Consider the following 22,668-nt stretch of genomic DNA (forward strand, 5'->3'; position numbering starts at 1 on the left):
GTATATATGAGCAGTATATTTGCTATCACTATGGAAATGTTAGGGTAGAAACAACTATAGTCTCATATGCATGATAAAATACAATTTATTGGATTCATGTTCTTTTTAGGCTACTAATAAAATTTTGTAGGCAATTGTTTTTGAATAGTAATACTGTTCCACTCAGCAGTAATTTTGGGCATATATTGAACAGAGATAACAAGTGTATCTAAAGTCTAACATGTCAAAAATTAGAATTATTTTAATTTTATACCATAGTTTTATAAAAAACCTTGTCACTATTGCATTTAAGTTTCATTTTATATTTTGTGACTATTTGCATGGGGTGGTTTTGCATTTATTTTATTTTTCTGAAAAAGTAATCTAATTCTCAAGCCTTCCCTCTTTGCAAATATTCACACCTTGGTGATTCTGGATGCTATGATAAAATTATAGATTCTAATGAATGAAAACTTACAAGAAAACAGATGCAAATATCTCTGCATCCACCACCCTGTGGGGATGGATGTGAGGACAATTACAAATTTATCTGCATTGCTCTCTGAAATCAAACTACACAAAGTGCTGGATTCTGCACCTACAATGGGGCAAGTCTGGCTATATGTATAGACTGGGGAATGAGATGCTGGAGAGCAGCGCCATGGAAAGGGACCTGGTGGTCCTGGTCATGGTGAGCTGAACATGAGCCAGCAGTGCCCTGGCAGCCAGGAGGGCCAGGAGGGCCACCCGTGTGCTGGGGGCATGAGGGACAGCATCGCCAGCCGGGCAAGGGAGGGGATTGTCCCGCTCTGCTCTGCACTGGGGCGGCCTCACCTCAAGTGCTGGGGGCAGGTCTGGGTGCCACAACACAGAAAAGCCACTGAGCTGTTAGAGAGTGTCCAAAGGAGGGCACGAGGATGGTGAAGGGCCTTGAGGGGAAGCCGTGTGAGGAGTGGCTGAGATCACTTGGTCTGTTCAGCCTGGAGGAGAGGAGACTGAGGGGAGACCTCACTGCAGTTACAACTTCCTTGTGAGGGGAAGAGGAGGGGCAGTCTCTCTTGTGACCAGTAACAGGACCCGAGGGAATGGCCTGAAGTTGTGCCAGGGGTTGTTTAGGTTGGATATCAGGAAAAGGTTTTTCGCCGAGAGGGTGGTTGGGCACTGGAACAGGCTCCCCAGGGAAGTGGTCACAGTACCAAGCCTGTTTGAGTTCAATAAGCATTTGGACAATACTCTCAAATACATGGTGTGACTCTTGGGGTGTCCTGAACACGGCCAGGAATTGAGTCAGTGATCCTTGTGGGTCCCTTGCAACTTAGCATATTCTATGATTCTATGGTTCTATGATTCTATGAAATCTCAGGATAGTTGCCAGCACTCCTGCAGTTCAGTGGTTTAGATCGGAAATTAATGGACCACTTGGGAAAATTTGTAGCTTCACTTTTGAAGTAATAAAATGCAATTTATTTCTGTTGATTTTATAAAGCTGTTTAATGTAATTTTATACAGTAGGTATGGCACTTTCTAGTGCTTTTTCACAAAGAAGACCTCTTACTATATCAAATACCAACTAATTGAGTTTTGCCACTTAGCAAATAATATAAAACTGTTTACAAGTTATGATTCTTTATTCAGGTAACTTTTTAGTGAGGGGTTTTTGTGTGCTTTGGTGTCATTATGCTATCAAACTAAATTCACACATTTTTGCTCCTTACCTCAATCAAGAATGACTAGATACAGGCAGAGATCATCAGCCTGTCGCAGCTTTTGTTCATTCTGTGTGTGAAAGTAATTAGTGCTGGCTAATTGAACATGTGCTAATTTGCACCTGAAACTGTACTTTACCATATCAGATTTCAGATTTCTCAATATAATTTGGGTAACATGCTCTCTATTTTTCCATTGAATATTATAGCCTTCAGCTTTGCAGTCAATCCATAGCAGTTCCTTTCTGCCACTCCTTCCTCCTCACACTTTTGCTCTCCCTCAGTGTGTGTGCTCTCCACAGGCTGGAGCTCCCTTCTGGGCATATTCACAGGGAACGCACAACAGCTCTTGCAGTTTACTCTCTACCAAAACCTTGACATGAACCTGGCAGAGCGTATGTCACATATGGGGAGACCTTCTCTCTCTCTACAACTACCTGAAAAGAGATTATAATGAGGTGGGTCTTGGTTTCTTCTCTGAAATAACAAGCAACAGACAGGACAAGAGGAAATGGCCCTCAAGATGTGCTTCAATGAGAGATTTAGATTGGAAAATGTCTTCACCAAAAGGACTGTCAGGCAGTGGAACAGGCTGCCTAGGAAAGTGGTTGAGTCACCATCCCAGGAGGTATTTATAAGACCTGTAGATAGGGAGTCTGGGGATGTTGTTTAGTGGTGGACTTGGCAGTGTTAAGTGTCCAGTTGGACTTGATTGTCTTTGAGGTCCTTTCCAATGTAAACAAGTCTGTGATGATCCTTGTGCTAATGTTTCTGTTCTTAAATATTACACCTTACATACAAAAAGTAGATAAATGATAAAAAAGTAGATAAAAAAGAGGCACTCTTGCTGGGTATCTCTTAAGCTTCAGTCCTGATCCTAAGGGCCTCTTTCTGAATGTGGAAATGACAGAGGGTTTTTGCCTTTATTTTTGTCCATTTTATTACCTGATGGGAATTAGTACCTTATTGGAATTATGGCAGTCTGCAGTCTTCCAAGCTCAGGAGTACTGAGAGAGGCAAAGGCACCTGCCTGTAACTAAGGTGAAATAGTAAAAATGGTAAGAAAAACTGAGAAGTCCCCATTAACCTGATGGTTTTCTACAGATAATATGTTAACATCTGTTCTTTATTATTAGTATTGTTTGCTACTAAATGGCAGTGTTGTATTTCTAAAACTTGAATGCTTGCCTTTCACACCGTCAAAGTTTAACAGATCCATGTTGAATTAAAACCACTTAGAGAGTTTGAGAGCAGCCGAGTATAGATGTGTAATGAAAATGTTTATGGTACGAAAATGGGATTATGTTTAAATTACATACTCAAGAGCATGCATCCCAGAAATAATAAAATGCTACTTGTCTTAAGTACAATCATGAGAATGTATAAATCTTCTGTGACAAAGTGGTTGGATATTCAGGCATGAATGAAACATCTGAATAGCTCTGCTTAGCAGAGATTGTTGTCACACTAAATGGATTATAAAGGCCTGCAATACCTGCTGCATGCCAAAACTAAAGCTGATTTGTAAGAGAAGCAAGTATTGCAAGTATTTCTCTTATAGAGTTCAAGACGGTAGTTGTATTTTACAACCTAAATTTTAAATTGTGTCATCTGTTTGAGCTTTATGTTAGCTGCTGGCCATGTCTAGCAGATAAAAAAATTTGTATTGATATATTTATAGAAATTGATTATCTTACTTTTCATTATTGCAATAAAATCTTACGTGGATTGAAGTGGATTACTAAAACGGTAAATGATACAAATTGATTTCTCTTGGGAATTCCAGCATTTTCTAAAGCCTGGAAAGTTCTAATGAAAGTACTGGAAATGTCATGATGTCTGTATAAAGGATTTTCCTTCAGCATAGTCTTTATAGAGGATATTCCTTCAATTACTTGAAATCATTCTGTTTTAAGAATAAGAGCAACTAAAGGCCATCATTGGCTGTTGATATTCGTTACATACGTACTATAGAATTACAGCATACCAGTGTGGAAGGGGACTTCAAGGATCACCTGGTCCAAATTTTTTTGGCAAAAACACAGTCTAGACAAGGCGATAACCCTGTTCAGTCAAATCTTAGGTGTCCAGTGTTGGGGAAGTCATGGAAGTAACACTTGGTGGGAACTGAAGGGATAGAAGAGGAAAGACTAGGAGAGTTGAGATTGTTCATCCTGGAAAAGAGATGAGCTAATTGCAGCCTTCCAGTACAGGAAGGGAGCCTACAAGACAGATGGAGAGAGACTATTTGCAACGGCATTTAGTGACAGAACAAGGGGGAATGGATTCAAACTGAAAGAAAGTAGGTTTAGATTAGATATTAGGAAGAAATTCTTTACTGTGAGGGTGGTGAGACACTGGGACAGATTGCCCAGAGAAGCTGTGGATGCCCAGTCTCTGGATGTGTTCAAGACCAGGCTGGAGGGGGCTCTGAGCAACCTGGTCTAGTGGCAGGTACCCCAGCTCATAGCAGGGAGGTTGGAACTGGATGATGTTTAAGGTCCCTTCCAACCCAAACCATTCTATGATTCTGTGATGATTCTATGATCCTTGGATCAGTACTCATTGAAAACCATTGTTTTCAACTGCATTGTATTTTGAAGACTAAAACTTCAGTTGTGGTGTTCATAATATGAACTTAAAGTGCTTCATAATCAATACGGATTTGGATTAGTTTGAAGAATTCTTTTTTTTTTTTTAAATCCTTTAAGAGTGTTAATGATTTAAAATTTCTTCTGCCTCAGAATTGGGATAGTTGCTCTTTGAAGACTTGGGCTCTCAAGGGAACTGTGAAAATAAGGACCAGTTTTCTAGGTTTAAGCCTTGAGTAATGAGATGGCCCTTTGTATTTGATTTTATGTAGCAAGATTCTTGGTTAAACTAAACTGATACCAAATTACTGTAGTGTAAGTAAGGTTTAAAAAAACAGTGGGCAGAGAAGTTTCCGTCTACTTCTGTTTGCCACAGGCTTATCTTACAGATTTCCTGTTTCTATTTACAATTGTTTTCCTGTTCATTTTGGAAAGAAAGATTGTTATGTTTTGGTTTTGTTTGTTTGTGTGTTTGTTCTCTGTAGTAAATGATGTTGACAGTAATGAAACACATAGTGTTGAATCAGTCTGGACTCTTTGCTTGAGGGAGGGGGCTGGCAGTGCGGGTGGTCACATGGTGGAATACTGTCTCTGGGCTTATTGGCACACTGAATTCCATTCCACTTCCATTTCACATATATCCTGTATATCTCATTTGAATCTTAATCTCAGGGTCTCAATGTCTTTTGCACTGCAATCCTGTCTGAATGTAACATTCTTAAAATTGTGTTTTCACATATTTCCTCAGAGAGTGCTAATGGAGTGCAGGTTTAAGTACACCTAGTATATATCGACTCAAAATCCATTATGAACCATTTCTTTCTTCCTTAGTCCTCCCCACTCCTACCACTGCTTCCCCCTACAAATACACATTCTTGCTTGATTTTTGCAGAAGTGGTGCAGGTGCCCAGTTCCTGGAACTTAAAAGCTCCAGGTGACAGTGACAATAGGAATTCCTCAGTGTGAACTTACATATTTACAGTGTGCATGTGTCCATGTCCATGATCTTATACCTAGTGGATCTTGATAGGTATCTTGATAGGTATCATACCTATCATATCTTGATAGGTATCCGACTTTATGTGCTGGCTGTTGTTAATCCCATTCTGATACACCTAAGATGTACTGGCTTCTCTTTCCACTTCACGTGATGTTTCAACTGCGTATTTCTCTTCTTGTCCTACCAAATCAGTTACTCCTTATAACCTCTGGGCTGCTATGCAGAATTATTTTCTTATTCTATGTCACATGCTTCAGACAATCAATCCTTGCTTTATATTTCTTCATGCTTTCTGATTGAGGCGATTCTGAAGATAATGATACTGCTGAGATAAGTAACACGGTCTTTGTTACAAGGCTAGCCTTTTCTTGGGTTCTCCCCTACCAGTCTACTTGACTACTCCACTCTGGTGAGACCCCATCTGGAGTACTATGTCCAGCTCTGAAGCCCTTAACACAGAAAAGAGATGGACCGTGGACATACTGGAATGAGTCCAGAGGAAGGCCATGATGAGAGGGCTGGCCACATCTCTTACGGAAAAGGCTGAGAGTCTGGAGAAGAGAAGGCTCCAAGGGAGACCTTATGGAAGCCTTTGAGTACTTAAGGGGGTTTCAAGAAAGCTGGAGAGGGACTTTTGCAAGGGCTTGTAGTGATAGGACAAGGGGAATGGTCTTAAACTGGAAAAGAGGTTTAGATTAGATATTAGGAATAAATTCTTTACCTTGATGGGGGTGAGGCACTGAAACAGGTTGCCTACAGAAACTGTGGCTGCTCCATGCCTGGAGTGTTCAAGGCCAGACTGGTTTGGGCTTGGTTTTTGAGACATGGAGTACTATTTAAATGACAATGTCTTTTAAGATTTTTATAGACTAACATCAGTGTTGTCCTGCAAAAACTTCAGGAGTTTCCATGTACATTAACTGTACACTTAATACACAGTAATTATTCCTGTGGTGCCATTGACAAATGTAGAAGCCAACAGGAAGGAAGAAGAGAGTGTAAAAGTATGGCAACTATAACTGTAGCAGTTGGTAGAAGTAGTAATTTAAAAGAAGGATGAATTGAGATGATAACATTTTCAAAAGTGTCCTGTAGGTGTGGACCGTGAATTGCTAATATTCTCTATATATACAAGGTTAAAAATGGGATGATTGCAGTAATTTTATGCCAAGTGTTTGAACAAATTTTGCTAGAATAAATATATTAAATTTTGGTAAACAATTCAAAACTTGTTTGGTTCCAATAGACATTAGACTAGTGATTAAACATTGGAAAATATATGATATATTGCTTTATTCAGCTTTCACTGATTACTTTTGTGGGTGTTTTTTGACTGCCCCCACTTAGAAGCTAGGGAAGAACAAACAACTTCTGAGGTGTTGTAAGGAGAAAGTGATAGCAGAGAAGGGACATTTTAAGTAAAATTTGGTGGAGATGAGTGGGAGCTAGTATCTGAAGGTATTTGTATGTCATGAAAACTTTCAGCAATTAATTTAATTTTGTGTTTCTGTGCATTGAAGGTATCCTGAATTAGCAACTGTGTGCAGAAATCCCAATACTCTAATTTTGTATCCTGGAGCTGAAGCAACCAATTTGGAAGAAATTGCAGTGGTGTCTTCTAGTCCATCTGTTATGATCATCATTGATGGAACATGGAGTCAGGCTAAAGATATATTTTACAAAAATTCTCTCTTCCGCCTTCCCAAGCAGGTGAGTTATAATACGTAGAATAAAAATTTTGAGTTTGTCTAATAAATGCTTGCTTCTGATCAATCAGAAGGGAGTCGTAACCAGCTAACAAGAGAAAGACAGCTTGAGCAATTATATAGAGCAATCTGTGAGATTGTAAGAAAGATGATTGTAAATACTGAGTGTTTCCACTTTTTCACTTGAAATTTGTTTTTGTATGGTTTTGAGTTAGTGTATGTAACTTCATAGTGAATCATTGTTTTGCAAAATTGAAAACTAATTTGTGTAGAAAATTTTAGTGTCTTGTTTAAGGTGTTAGAACACATAGATTGAAATAAGCATTTCTTTTCCCCTGCAGAAGTGTTTTACATTGCAGAAATAGGAAAGCAGAAAGTTGAATTTTTAGCCTGTTACGAAAGCATCACACTTTTCTCATATATGTGGTCTCCACCATACCAAAAACTCTGTCTCAGCAAATGTGTGGCAAATACTGCTCAACTGGTTGCATGAACAATAATTTTTGTGTCTCTTTCTTAAGTATTTCCATAAGACTAGGATTATTTGTCTAGGTGTAATTTTTTGACAAAGCTGCCATTTTCATGCAGGGACATTATTGAAAGTGTATATTAGAAAAAGTATTAATACCAACAGTTTTATTAATGGAAAAAATAATTCTCTTCATCATTGGATCATAATTAGTATCCCTGAGGCTGTTAAAATGTTTATTTTATTAAATAATGGACAGCAAACTTCTGGATCATTTTACATACAAATAATGCTTTTAAAATTATCAAATGCTGCCTAAGGCAAATTGGAACTAATAAAGACTTTGAAGTGATAGAACAAATGGAAATAATGTATTGAAAATATACTAAGATACTACAACAAAAAAGTCGTGGAAAATTGAGCTGTAGTATTACCTATGATGCATGAAACCTTATTTAACACAATTATTAAATATATAAATAATTAATGTATATTTAAAAAAATCCAATAAAACCCAGTTTGTTACTTTACTGTAGATTTACTTTACTATTGCATTAGATTTCATTAAGATACTAAAACGTATCTGTGTGGTACAGGAAATGAAAAAACATTTCATGTTTACAAACAAATGTGTTCCTACCATAGGAGGTTATTACACCAGAAAGACTAGGTGTAGATCACATCTACATGTGATTTTATAGACACCTAATTTGCCCATAACTGTTTCCTGCATGTTAAGATGTTTTGTACAAAATTTCATAGCTGCAGGAGCAAATGTAGGTGTAGGATCTTTAACCCTCTGTACATGAACATGGATAAAACACATAACGATGTGACAGCCTGGAGAGCTGCTTTTCCGGATGGACGTTGTTAACAGGGTACTGTGTACCTCCACTCCCTGCAGCGAGCACCTCTGTACAGGGTGTAAGACTTTGCAGAAGTGAACGGCTGGATATGGTTTGTCACTGGGGTGAGTCAAAGACTTCCATTCTGAGAAAGTTCAGATGCATTGATTTATGAAACAGTGATGCAAAGGAATCATACGTCAAGCTCTAGGGAAAAACAGCAGACAACAGGAATATAAAAAACATTCTTAGGAGATTTGCTTCTTTGTGCATACTTGAATTCTGTCTTGCATCGATTGCAGTCTTTAACAGTTGCAGTTATTAATCAACACTCTACTTTTTATCTGGTCCTTTATTTTAAGGAAAGGTATATTCTGCCATCCCTACCCTTTTTTCTTTATTGGAATTGGCGTTGCTACTCTTATTTTAAAGGGTTTACATTCTTAGTGTTTCTGGCTTTTTACTATTTCTGTATTACTTCTTGTTTTCTGCATCATAGTTCATATTTAAATACTCTCTAAATGGTTCTCTACTTGAAAAGAGTATTTGCTGGTCATGTCTTGAAACTTTGGGTTGATACTGCAATTTTGTGAGAAGAAAGTGAGTAGAATATCACTATATTTGAAATTCAAGAAGGCCCCAGAGAGAGAATGAGGTAGAATATGACAACAGCTAAATAGATGGAATGTTAAAGGAGAAGAAGATGTGATTCCTATGGGCATTATCTGTAATATAAAAAGAAACTAAAATTATTCAATAAATGGTGATTCGAGCTTTTAATCAATATTCTGGAGGTAGAAAAGAGTTTTTTAGTAATGAAGAGGTTAGCGATTCAAAATTGCAAGATGTACTACAAAGACACCATAGATTGGAGGCATTGGAATAAATGTTTAATTGTATTACTTTAGAGCTTTGCTGATTTAGGGTAATACAAACTGCTATGTTGAATGATTTTCAAGATTCTGTGGGATATTTTAATAAACTTTGGTGTTGTTATAAATTAGTATTAAAATCCTGAGATCTTCAATAAAAGCTCTTTTAATTAACAGCTCAGTCAGCAGAGCATTTTTCTTTGAAAAAAATGTTAAAAGAAATTTAAATTGTGCTCTTCCAGAAAGCCACAGAGGAAATATATTTATGAATCTAACATATTTAACTTTATCAGAAAGATGTAAATTTATGTCTTTGATCCATAATCATTCTTATTGTGTGGAATTTTTTCATAAATTACAAAGCATGAGCTTGGATGAACTTTATAGCAAAAACTTATGAGGCACTGGGCTTAAGATGACTTTACAGAATCACAGAATCAACTAGATTGGAAAAGACTTTTGAGGTCATTGAGTCCAACCTATGACAGAACACCCCCTTGTCAACTTGGTGGTACTGACACCAAGCACCACATTCAGTTTTTTCTTAAACACCTTCAGGGATGGTGACTCCAGTACCTCCTGAGCAGCCCATTCCAATGCCCAATCACCCTTTCTGTGAAGAAATTCCTCCTAATGTTCAGCCTAAACCTCCCCAAGGACAGCTTAAGACTGTGTCCTCTTGTCATATTTTTAATTGCTTGGGTGAAGTGACAGAGCCCAGCTGGCTACAATATCCTTTCAGGGAGTTGTAGAGAGTGATAAGGTCTCCCCTGAGCTGCCTCTTCTGTAGGCTAAACACCTCCAGCTCCCTCAGCTACTCCTCCTAGGACTTTAATAGTCTTTAATATGATTACATTGATTACATATGGTACTCTATGAACTGGCACTGTCTGGAGAAGCACATTATCCCAGGATGTTTTGCATAGCCACGACTGAGAAAGAGGTTGCACACTGCAGGCTATCTTTCAACAGCTGCTGTTGCACAGGGGATACAAAGAAGGTAATCAGTTACCTTGGAGGAGGTAATTGATGCAGTTAGTTTGAGAGAAGAACTAGCTGGTTGGCCCAGTTCATGTGGTGGTGTATTGCATGAAGCAATCACAGACCACTGTGGATGAAGCTGCTTCTGTTTATGAGGAGATCAGCCCAGCATAGTGGGAAGAGATGACTAAACTCCCCACTTTTGGCCTTCTACTCCTTCAGCACCAAATAAGAATTGAAAAAGTTAACCTAATGACAAACACATATATAAAAAGTAGACAATCTATCCCAAGTGCTTACTGTTTTATCAGAAGTAGGTAATACAGAAGTAATTTTTATTCATGGATAAGTATTGCTGGGCCACTGTTGTAAATCCAGGAATCTGCTATCCCAAACCTGAATGAATTATTTCTATCACCTGATATTGTTTTCCTTTTTTAATGACCCAGTGAAAATCTTTAGGTCATCATGCTTATGCTGGGTAACTGTGGAAAATAAATATTCATCCCTTAAAAATATTGGAGAGTGCTACACAGTTGATTGTTAGCATTCTTGGTCCTTTTTTGGAGGGGATGGGAAATGGAAAATAGAGAGAAGGTTTACAGGCACTTTCTGGATAGTGTGGTTTATTTCTTTCTTATTATTTTTGCCGTCTTCCTGGTCTTGTGGCTGCCCAAGGTACAGCCAGATGAGGACAGCAGGGTCCCTGCCTCATGGGGCAGCCTCGTCCTGCCCCACTCTTGGGGTGGTTTGGGGTTCTCTTGCTATGCCATTGTGGCAAAGCTGGTTTCCAGGGCTGAATGTGGTGGGACATGAGGAAGCATGTGATTGTTCTGAGGCTTTGATGGGCTTTGCACTGAGCCCTGTGCCCACTGGAGGGGAGATTGGTCATCTTTTAGATGAAGGCTTTAAACCCCTTGTTTGCTGTATGTGTTTGCCCCCCACCCTGGACCCCCAAGATCCTGTGTTTGTCCCAGGGGTACTGTGCTGCTTTCTGTGTGAGGCCATGTCAGTGAGTCCTGCAAGCACACATTTGTCCTTGCTCACCTGTCATCTCGTCTGGCTCACCCTTTGGGGAGGGAGACTGTAGAGTCCTCCCATTGCCTTGTCTGCCCTGCTGGCAGTGACTCAGCCCTGGGGGTGGCTCAGCACCCTTCAGGGCACACTGGCTCTGATTTGGGGCTCAGCAGAACTTTTGCACCTCTTGGATCCCATTTTTTCTGGTGCCCCATGTGCTCCTTTCTCAGAGGATAGGAGCTTTGGGTCAAGAACAATACATACCAGTGTGTGAGGTGAGACTGAGCAGCAGTGGCACTGGGAGCTGCACCATGCCATGCTGATGCCAAGGGGACTGTCCCTGCCTGGGTTCTGGAGCAGCTCTCACCACTTTTGTGTCATCACATTTTATTTTGAGAATTTTGGTGGGTAGGGAGAAGAATTCATATTCTGATATTCAGGTACTAATAAATAGTTTTAAGTGAATGTAGAATGGTGTGTGAGAACTGTATTTCCCTCTAATTTTAAGCTTAGGCATGACCATCAGTCTAGCTAACAGTCAAGAAAAATTCGCTTTTAGGTAGTCAGGAATGGGGCATAAAGTGTAGTTCACTGTTAATAATTCTTTTACTTTTTCTTCCTGTGCTGTTATGCATAACATTTATACCTAATAATCTGTAATGCCTTGACATGTTGTAGTGACAAAATACTTTGTAAATATCTCAGAAGACTACATAATATTTTCATGAAGTTAGTGTTCCAGTTTTACTGTTACCATTTGCACAGATTGTTTAACTTCTTGTTTCTGCCTTAACTCACTGTTAGTCTGAATGGTGCATGAGTGGGGTCAGTCTGAGGTTGGGGAAAGCTTTATATTCACTGTGACTCTAATTTGTTGATGCACTCTTCTGCTGCTTAATGGGCGTAATAATGTCAGCAGCATTGTACCAGCAAATCATCCTGTTTATCCATTCATCACAGCATTGCTGTTATTCATATATTCAATACCTCATTTTCTTTTCCCATAATGCCTTCACAATTTCTGACACATCTATTCTTTTTTCCTTATACTTTCTTTGTTACATGAAAATTGGTATCATCAGCTGAAATCTGGTTTCTTAAAACAAACTTTTAACCTTTGAGCATTACTGTTTTTTGTACAGCTTTGCACTGTATGCTTAAACCTGCTAGACTAGTAGTGAGCATTTGTGGATGAGTGCTTGTATTGTCAAGCAGTGGTTCTCAAGCAGGTTGATATTTTGATATCCAATTTAAGATTATGCTTGTGATGTCTCTTGCTCTTCCTCTATCCCTTCTCACCCTTCCATCCCTGAGGTGGAATTTATTTTGTAACCTTTGGGCTGTCTTGGAGTCACTTTTAAACATTTTAAGAGATCTGTCTGCAGTCTTGCATGAGGTTTTGAAAAATAAGAGGTAGTTCTGAGATCAGGGAATCATCAGTAAATCTGACTCACTGTAACTGCTGTTTTAACAGTTGAAAATAATTTGTATATTTCTGCTCTGGTCATTTCAGAGTTCCAAATACCATATTGAGAATGTATGGCAGAACCACCCAGAAACTGCAAGAATGTATGTGTACAGACTTTGATTGTTATTCAGAGGTTTTGACAAACACTGTCTCTACTGTCATTTTAGTGAACATTTAGAGGTTTGGAGGCTAGAGTTTTTTTTCAGTATTGAGAGTGTTTATATGCAGTAACCCTTGTAGAAAAACAACCTTTAATAGTCAGAAATTATTTCAACTGATGCAAAGCAAAGCTTTCTATATGAGCATTTTTAGTGATGGCCATGTAATTTAAAATTGTAATTCTAATTTTTTTGATCTGTTCACCTCTCTCAGAAAAGGTGCTAATCTCCTGTGTGTTAGACTGCATGACGTGTATAGAAGGTCTTGCATCATTTTCTAAGGAGGAAAAGTCATTCCTCGAATGCTCTAAACTTCCAGGACATTTGATGCAAAGGAATACTTCATCATTGAATGCAAAGGAATACTTCATCATTTGATGCAAAGGATACTTCATCATTGAAATAATGATGAAGTATCCAGAATGATCTTTTGGCCACAAAATTTACGTTCAGCTCAAGAATTGTCAGTTTTCTGAGGACAGTCATGTCATTGCCTTCTCACCCAGTCAACAGTGAAGACTCAGGAAGTCTGAACATCACAGTCTAAGATTACCACTGTCTCTGGTTATTGCTTGAGTACTGCATATTATTGGCTGTGTTTCTGCTTATCCTTTCACAAGCCTAGGTAGACTGCAGTAATACCTGTACCAAATATAACTTAGTGGAAAATCGGATTAAGAATAGGATGAGGATATCAGGGATATATATGCAGTATTGGTCTAGCTCAGTGCAGCTGTTGAAAACAGATGACATATCTCTCAAGTTTACTGGAGCTGTTTACCCACCTGCTTCATGGCTTCTTCAGAAGCCATCTGACTGAAGCAGTGTGCAGAGGTCACTTTTTGCAGGTCCCTCACCAAATACCCTCAATAAAACTATGTGTCATAAGAAGAAATGCTGTCTTTTACGGTTTGTAGAGAAGTTGTTAGTGGAGCCTGCTGTGGATGCATGTTGTTCAGCATAGTCTGAAGCAATACTGAAGGTATACTAATTAAGTGACAAAATGTTGTTATGGCATTAAGTTATTTAAAGCGGTAGTGACAAATCTGTGGAGAGTTGTATAGGAAGTGTGAAGTTCAGTAACAGGACATTAACACAGCACAGGATATTCACTGTTAATAAAAACATGTAAGCCCCCCCCCCTTTTTTTTTTTTTAAAGCTCTTAACTGGGCACTTGTCAGCAATGAGATTTTGGGATTATTATAACAAATTTGATGAAAACCTCAACTCAGTGCCCAAGAGCTAGATGCACATCTGCTTGCTTGTATGTATACCTGCTGTCCCTTTCAGGTGCAGAGGCCTCCTATTAAAAAAACTGCACAAAAATTCACAAACAACTAGAAGGGAGCTCAGGCATCTAACTACATTATCTGTGTGTGTTTTGGACTTACACAGAAGACAGTATTTCAGATCCTGAACCAGATCTGGAGTTGTTAAATTGTCATGCACCTAGGCAATACCATTGATGATGAGATTTTTTCTGCTTTGAAATCTTTGCACCAAATACACCTTGAACAATTCTTGTAGTAATACAAATTGAAAAACTATTTGTTCGTCCAGTACAGAAATTCTTTTTAACTGTTAATTGGAACAGAGATTCCAATTTGTTGACCTGTTTAGTAGTAGTAATCAAATACGATGGTAGATTAACTTTATACAAGACTCTTAACATGCAGTCTTTGTAGACTTACTTCCATGACATGTAAAATAATACCTGTAAAGCCCCCCAAAAAAGGTTTCACAAACCTCTTAGAAGGGCTCACACTTTTTCGTGTACTTGGAGTTAGACACAAGGGAGAAATACTGACAAGACATCCTCAAGAGGTCAAACAACAAAAAAAGCTTTAATGGCAACTTCAGAAAACCAGAGAACTCTGGCAAAAGTTTAAAGCAATACACAATCAATATAAAACACTTCACAAAACATTAACTTGGTACCCCATTCAACTTAGCAGGCTCCAAGCCCATCCCATTTTAAGTTTCTTGAAACTCCAAGAAAAGGAAATTAGAAGAAGAAAGAGAGAAAGAAAAGCTTTAGAAAAGAGCAAACATAACTACCACTCCTGGTTCCAGTGGTGTTCAGCTGATAGAACGTCCAACCGGAAATAGTGTCAAGACCTGTGCTTGCCTCATGCCCTGGCTAAACTACGCTTTGGCTTTCCTGGCCCTTTCCACAGGTGGGACTTCCACTCCTCTAGCCACTCCGGGGCAAGATTGGGGCTCCAGGGGCAGGTGTGGAGTATTGCCTCTGGTGTGCCAGGAATTGACAGCCAGTGCAGAGCTGGGGTACAGGCCTGGGGTGGGTGGGCAGGGCAGGGCATTGCCTCACCAAAGGCAAGGCCTGACCTCCCCTTTTCCCCACACATGTGCCCGAAATGTTCCAGCGAACAATCAGGCCAGTCTCCTGGATCCCTTCTCCAGCATTTATTTGTACCAGAGTTCATTGCAGTTCACCTTACCTGCTTTTTACTGCTGTGGTGATTAGTTCATGGTCTTCTGTAGTGTATACAAAAATCTGTCTTGAAAATTGAGGAAGCATAGGATGGTTCGGGTTGGAAGGGACCTTAAAAATTGCCTAGTTCCAATCCCTTTTACAATGGAGGGACTATGCCAGTGGACAAGGAAAGGGCTGCAGGTGTCATCTATCTGGACTCCTGTGGAGCTTTTGACAGGGTCGCCCACAACATCCTCTTCTCTAACTTGGAGAGAGATGGATTTGATAGGTAGACTGTTTGATGGATGAGGACGTGTGTGGACTGTCATATCCAGAGGGTAGTGGTCAGTGTTCCAATGGGGATCAGTGGCAAGTGGTGTCCTCAGTGGTCTATACTGGGAGCAGTGTTATTTAATGTCTTCAGTAATGACACAGACAAAGGGGTCAAGTGCACCCACAGCAAATATGCAGATGACACCAAGCTGAGTGGTGGGATGACATTCCTGAAGGATGGGATGTCATTCAGGGGGACCTGGACAAGCTCAAGAAGTGGACATATGGACACCTCGTGAGATTCAACAAGGCCAAATGGAGGGAGGGTGGAATAAATGATCCTTAAAACGTCCCTTCGGATTAAAATATTCTATAATTCTATGAAAATAAATAAATAAAAAACCCTGAGGTTTTTCTGTCTTCCTGTGTGTGATGGGCTTTCAGCTCAGGTATCCTAGCCAGATTTTTCTCAGAGTAGCTTAATTTTTTTTAAATTCAGTTTCCATTGTTTTTCCAATTGAATTTAGGTGTTCTTTGTTACACAGTTTGATGGGCTTGGAATGAACTAGAAAATGTGATCTGCTAGTCAGTGAGGTAAATGCTATTATATTCTTTCTTTCTTTAACATTTTTTAAAGCTGTTTTCTCATATTTATATGAGATCTTAGGAATCCTGTGGTAAAATGTATCATCATGAAGCTGTTAAAATAGATTGTACATTTGCAGCCTATTAAAGGTAAACATAATGGTTTTGAGGGAAGACCTTCAGGGTGATTTATGAACTTGTTTGTGGCAATAAATGGCAAAGTTTCAAGGTACCACACAAATGTTCTTACTCAGCACTGCATTTGTCAAAGGGTCATTCCTGCTGAGTTTATTTACTCCCTTCTGTCTGACCTTTTTGTGACATTCTCACTCTGTGCATAGGATGGGTACAGTCTGCTAAACATACTTCTATTTGCAAACAATATAATCAGGTTTTTAAGAACACTTACTGTTAAATTAAAATACCACAGTACTCCAAAAAAGCCCCTCAAAATACTTCATTGTCTTCAATACAAAATAAAAGTGTACAAAAGGTGTTACAGATGACAAGAAACTGTGGTCTTTGACCTCATAAACTGGTTAATTAAAAGCACGGCTGCCACTTCATAGTTGATGTGCTGTCTTCTGAGAAGGCCCTATAAATTTGAAATGTCAAGGTTATATGCTGTCTAGAACTCCAGTCAATGGAAGAGGACTTCAGCACTTTGTCAGGCAGGGGGAGCTGTTCTTATTTTCAGCTTCTAAGAAATGTGGCCCAGATCTGTTACAGTTTGGAAGATAGTGTGATTAAATATTTATGAAACACTTAGGCATTCCTGTTTCTTTTCAATTGTTCACTGACCATCTTGTAATATGCCTGAGCAGTTGTCAACACAAACTGCTCTCTGAGATTCCAGAGTTTTGATCTCTCGCCAAAGTCAGTCACATCAACATCTGCTTTAAGAATTCTTTGCCAGTTTACCTTGTTGCTCATGTCAAAACTTCAGGCTGTGCAAAGTGAGTAGCGCTTACTGGATTGTGTTTGTGGTTTCTGTGTGGCCTCTGCTGGGTGAGCATAGGTTCACAGATGGTATGGGATGCTTGAGAGTAAGTCTTATCAAGCAGCTTGCTTGAAACACTGTCATCATAGAGATTCTTTGGGAGAGCATTCTTAACCCTCTTCTGTGGGAATCAGTGAAGGGACATGCAAAGTATTCTCAGGACCTCATTGAGCACTAAGAGAGAAAGAACCTGCTCATGGAGTATGGAAAGCAACGTACAAAACACTCTTGCCACACTTTTTGTTTAAAAGAAAAGAAAAAATTAAAAAACCCCGTTCCTCTAGGGGTCCACTTACTTTTCAATTCAAGTAGTGCTACAGGAGTTGCTAGGTAGGAGAGTCCTATGGGCTTCCCCTGAAGGACTAAGTGCTAGACAGAAAGTCATAAAATGCCACCTCATTTAAAGCAAACTGTATGGCAGGTGTGATACAATGCAAAAGTGTCAAAATGTGTAGAACACTGAACTGTAGTTGGCTATAGGGTCTTCTGTGGGCAATTCAACTTGCAGCAATACCGGAACTATCAATACAAAATTGGCACCGTGCATAACTACGCAAATGCTGAATTCAGTTTTGTTATTTTTCTGTTAATGATAGATAAAGTAATGAATGAATTGTTGGAGAAACTGTAATGGTTTGAGGAATGAACAGTTATATTGTGCTTTTTAACAAAAAGTGAGGTTTGTGATCTAGTCCTTTGGTATGTTCAGATAATAAGACTTTATTTGGGATTTTGCCATTTTCAAGCCTAGAGGATTAAAGAAGGAGTAGCACTTTGTTCTGAAAGCATGTTTAAAAATCAGATGAAATTAATTGCTGGGGCAAGCAGTTACTCTAAAGTGTAATCTGCCATTCAGATAAAGCTTCCTCCTAATGTAGTTAGTGCTCACAGACACAAGTGTAATACAGTTCATGTTGTATAGCCAACTGTCTGAATACCTTGAGAGCGGATTACAATTAATGTAAAAGTAGAAATATAAAAACCATTCGTTCATCTTCACACAGAAAACACCCAGAACAGAAGAAAAGGCAAAATAACAAGAGTCACTGTTGTCATCTGGCTGTATCTTAGTTGACTCTTATTCTGATTGCTCTCTGAATTAATTTTTATAACATCTCCTATTTAATGAGCTCAGGAGATGCAGAGAAAAATACTCTTTTTCATCTCCACGAATATGAGACTTTGGCAAGTGGTTTTATAAGGGCAAAATAGTAAATAGTGCCAAGTAGTAAATGAATTTTTTTACAGTTCCCTTTTATCTTTATGCTTTCCCCTCACTGCTTTTATTACAGTTTACAATTTGCATGAGAGAGATTCAATACTAAATTTTGCCATAGAACCTAAATAAATGAACAATGCCCAGTTTAATTCTGCAAGGAAAAGAAGTCTGGTCATGAATAAAGAGGGCAGGTAGGCAGGGGACAAATCAGAACCCAAGGCAACAAAGGCCAGCCATAATGGTTGCAGCAGGGAAAATGGTAGTAAGGCTGGTTCTAGAAGGCATGCATTCAACCATCCATCCATACTCATGGAAGAAAAGTGCTGCATTTTCACTGACTTGTTCTAAACACATTTCTTACCTATCTGTGTATGACACTGATGATTTTACTAATAATCCCACAGGACAGCCCAGTTATCCTTAGAGTGAAGGAGTCTCTGTAAGCCTTGATAGTAAGCATTTGTCTGTGCATTATATTTGGGGTTTTTTTCCAGTTGTGCAATTCTTGGTGTAGCAAGAAAACTTGTTTTTATTAAGTAAGTAGCTCATAACCTATTTTGTGTATGATGACTTGTAAGATAAACATAATTATAACAGGTGTTAACATGTTTTGAAATGTTTGATGTGTTCAGTTTTTAGCTGCTTTCTTATTATAACCAAAACATTAAAAAAAAATTTCAAACTCTAGACAACAAAATATTTTATGCTAGGACTGGCAGAAACTGCTGTTTGAGAAGACTGCGATCAGAGGGAGAGAACTGTGAATTATTTTGGGTCAAGATTGCAGGCACAGTTGAGATAGGATGCTGAACAATCAACAGCATTCTTTCCTTCTGATGTTTGGGTTAATTTGAATGACATTGGTCATTTGGTCACTGACATTTTTCTGGTCATAAGTATGTATTTATTACCTCTCAATACTGTGACATTTTCTTTGTGACTGAAAGGGGTGAGATGATTTGCCAGATGTCAGAAGTGTGTACTTCTTTACTTTTGGGCAGGAGCTTTGCTTTTACTTTTTTTCCGTTTCTCTCATAATTGTTGTCAAACCCTTTGACAAACATGTGAATATCCAGCTGCTAGAACAATCCAGGAGCAGTTGCAAATATTGTACCATTGTACCCATGCTGATGTTCTCGTGGGATATGAACATTTTATAAAAAGTAAACTAGAAATATGTTTCATTTTGATGGAATTTGCTTTCAAATAGGTAGATTAATTGAAGACTTTCTTATCCTTTTAGTCTTTGTTTTCATGTTTCCTTGTGCCCTTGCCAAAATTATTCTCAGGAGCTTCTTCCACTGCTTTTCCCCTGTCCAAGGAAGTGCCTACTGCTATTCACATACAGTAAGAAAACAAGAAATCACACAAAGCAAAAATAATTAGTAGGTTCCAATGAACACTGTCATTGCATTGATGCTACATTTTGGCACTGAGGTATTTAATTTTCCTTTTCAATTTTCTCATATTTGCAGTTAATTATAGTTAAATGGCTGTGACAATACGCGTAATTAATTTTTCTTCCTTCGTTTCATGACCCCATTCTCTACATTCATACTCTGCTCACTCACTGAATTTACTTGCAGCACTTGCCTGTTTTATTAATTATTAATAGTGCTGCATAAAATATTGAACTGTTGGCTGACATTAATTTTTTAAATGTAAGCAGAGCAAGAGAGATATTACCAGAAAGAACTTCTATATTTTTTCTTCTCTAAATACAAAAAAAATACAGTGCATGGAAATTAACTGGAAATGCATAGTCATTTTATGAAGTGCCAGGTGTAGCCTATAGGACTTGCACTTAAATATAATTATTTTTGCATAACTTAATGGCAGTATAAAATTATTTCTTTCCTTAGTCATAGGTAAAATCATGCAATTTCAGAAACTGAGACCGTAACCAGATGGTATTTCAATTATTTGTGCAGAATACATAGTCCAGATATTCCTAGGACAGTCCTATCTTCTGTAATATCTTATCTTTGAGGATTTTCCTTTTCTTACAGTCGTACTGTCTGTTGGCTCTTAGGATTTTGGACATTTGGATCCGCCTCATGCTGTGTTCTTTAACAAGAGTTAGAACTGTTACTTTTAGGTTAGAACTACAACTTGTCTGCTCTTGGACTTTATTTCAGTTCTCTGTTTTAACTGAAGACCAATCTATTTTGATTTCTTTAAGGATTTTTGCTTTCTTGTAAGGTCTCCTGATTGTTTGTTTGTTTGTTTTTTGCTTCTTGTGCTTGTAAATATTCATACAAGAAACAAAGGGGATTATACATGTCCCTCGGGGTCGGTACTGGGGCCGATACAGTTCAACACCTTTGTCGGTGACAGGGACAGTGGCATTGAGAGCACCCTCAGCAAGCTCCCTGATGATGCCAGCCTGTGTGGGGCAGGTGACATGCTGGAGGGAAGGGATGTCAGCCAGACGGACCGTGGACAGGCTTGAAAAGTGGGACTGTGTGAACATCAAGAAGTTCAACAAAGTACAAGTGCAAGGTCCTACACCTGGGTGATGGCAATCCCAGACAGCTTGGGCGGAGAAGTGATTGAGAGCAGCCCTGTGGGGAAAGGCTTGGGGGTGATGGTTGGTGGAAAACTCAACATGGGCCAGCAGTGTGTGCTCACAGCCCAGAAAGCCAAACATGTCCTGAGCTGCACCCAAAGCAGCGTGGGCAGCAGGGCGAGGGAGGGGATTCTGCCCCTCTGCTCTGCTCTGCTCTGGTGAGACCCCATCTGCTGTGTCCAGTTCTGGTGTCCCCACCATAAGGAGGACATGGAACTGTTGGAGAAAGTCCAGAGGAGGGACATGAAGTCAAGAAAGGGACTGAAGCACATCCCCTACAAAGCCAGGCTGAGAGAGCTGGGGCTGTTCAGCCTGGAGAAGGGAAGGTTGCATGGAGACCTCATGGCAACCTTGCGGTATCTGCAGGGGCCTGCAGGGAAGCTGGAGAGGGACTCTTGATCAGGAACTGTAGCGACAGGGTAAGGCGTAATGGGTACAAACTGAAAGAGGGGAAACCTAGTTTAGGTATTAGGAAGAAATTTTTACTGTGATAGTGGGGAGATACTGGAACAGAGAGATATTGAACAGGGTGAGATACTGGTCAGGGAGGTTATGGATGCCCCAAGCCTGGAGCCTCAAGGCCAGTCTGGATAAGGCCTTCAGATACCTCGCCTAGTGGGAGGTAACCCCGCCCTTGACAGGGCAGGTTTAAGGTCCCTTCAAACCCTTAGCATTCTACGATTCTACGTCTTTTGATTGAATCTTTAGGCATATGCATGTAAAATGGTGAAATAAGTCCAAGGTTATATTGTGACTTTCAGGTAAACTTGAAGTAATCTGTTCAATTTCTAGGAAATTACAACGTATTTAGCACACTGTCTTCAACAATTTCCCATTACCTTTTCTCATTAAGTATCTCATAAAGCCTTTTTCTCATGCCATTCACAGTGTCAGGTTAGACTCCAGAGTCTTATCACTACAATCAGCCTCAGGACATCTCACTGCTGCTGTGGTGGAAACTGTGGTAAATATATAATATTCTGTCTGTGAAAGAAAAATGTAATCGCTTCTGCTGCACAGTTGCTGTGTGCAGATTCTCCCGACACAGACTCCTTCCAACCTTTGCAGCAGAATGTGAATTCAGAGTTACCATTCAGATTAGCTCTTTTGCAGGTCAAAACCAGAAGCCCTCTTAACACTCTTACAAAAACACATCTTCGTAAGAATGGTGCCCAGATTTTCTTTCATCAGGTATGTTGTTCATGTATGAAAATACATTAAACCACTATGTGCTTTCAAGAATGCCCTTTGGTTCTGGAACCAAAACAATTTAAGAACCGTATTTCGTTGCTGTGGGCTACTATGTGATAAACGGTTCAGAAGGAATCCAAGAGAGCTACTCACTGAACGAGTAAATGCTCATAATCTGAATATAATCCTACACAATGTCTCTTTGTTCCATGGCTATGTCAACCCACAACTATTTTTAAAAACATCACTTCTGGTATCCCATTATGTTTCTTTTCCGCATAAACAAGCTCAAAATAAAATAAGTATCCTGTAATTTGGCATATAGAAAAATATTTGAGAATGCCGTGAGTACATTCTGGGAAAATATAGATTTTACTGTTGCCAGATATTCTGACCTTTCTTTTAAAACATCTTTTTCAATGTGGATAATCTAGATTGTACAGAGTACTTCTCTACTGTGTTCATTGCTTTCACTCTTAGACGTAATTGGTTGACAAGAAAATAAATTGCAAAAGGAATGTGTTCTTCACAGACAGAAACTCTTACATCACATTCCTACAGAATTAAAAAACAAAAACAAGAACAAAAGCAAAAAATCCAAAAC

The 22,668-nt window shown here is 39.1% G+C and overlaps 1 protein-coding gene across 1 annotated transcript in view; it reads left to right on the top strand.

Annotated features, from left to right (window-relative positions):
• DTWD2 (DTW domain containing 2) overlaps positions 1-22,668 on the top strand; it is a 73,489-nt gene that overhangs the window by 37,816 nt on the left and 13,005 nt on the right. Inside the window, exon 5 of the mRNA XM_042013150.1 lies at positions 6,797-6,986. Coding sequence (XP_041869084.1) covers positions 6,797-6,986 — 190 coding nt within the window. The remainder of the gene's footprint in view (positions 1-6,796; positions 6,987-22,668) is intronic.

Source organism: Corvus kubaryi, unplaced genomic scaffold (genome assembly GCF_017639235.1).
Source record: "Corvus kubaryi isolate FWS band 111438036 unplaced genomic scaffold, C.kubaryi_AGA036_p1.0 split1-37296, whole genome shotgun sequence".
NCBI classification, from domain to species: domain Eukaryota; kingdom Metazoa; phylum Chordata; class Aves; order Passeriformes; family Corvidae; genus Corvus; species Corvus kubaryi.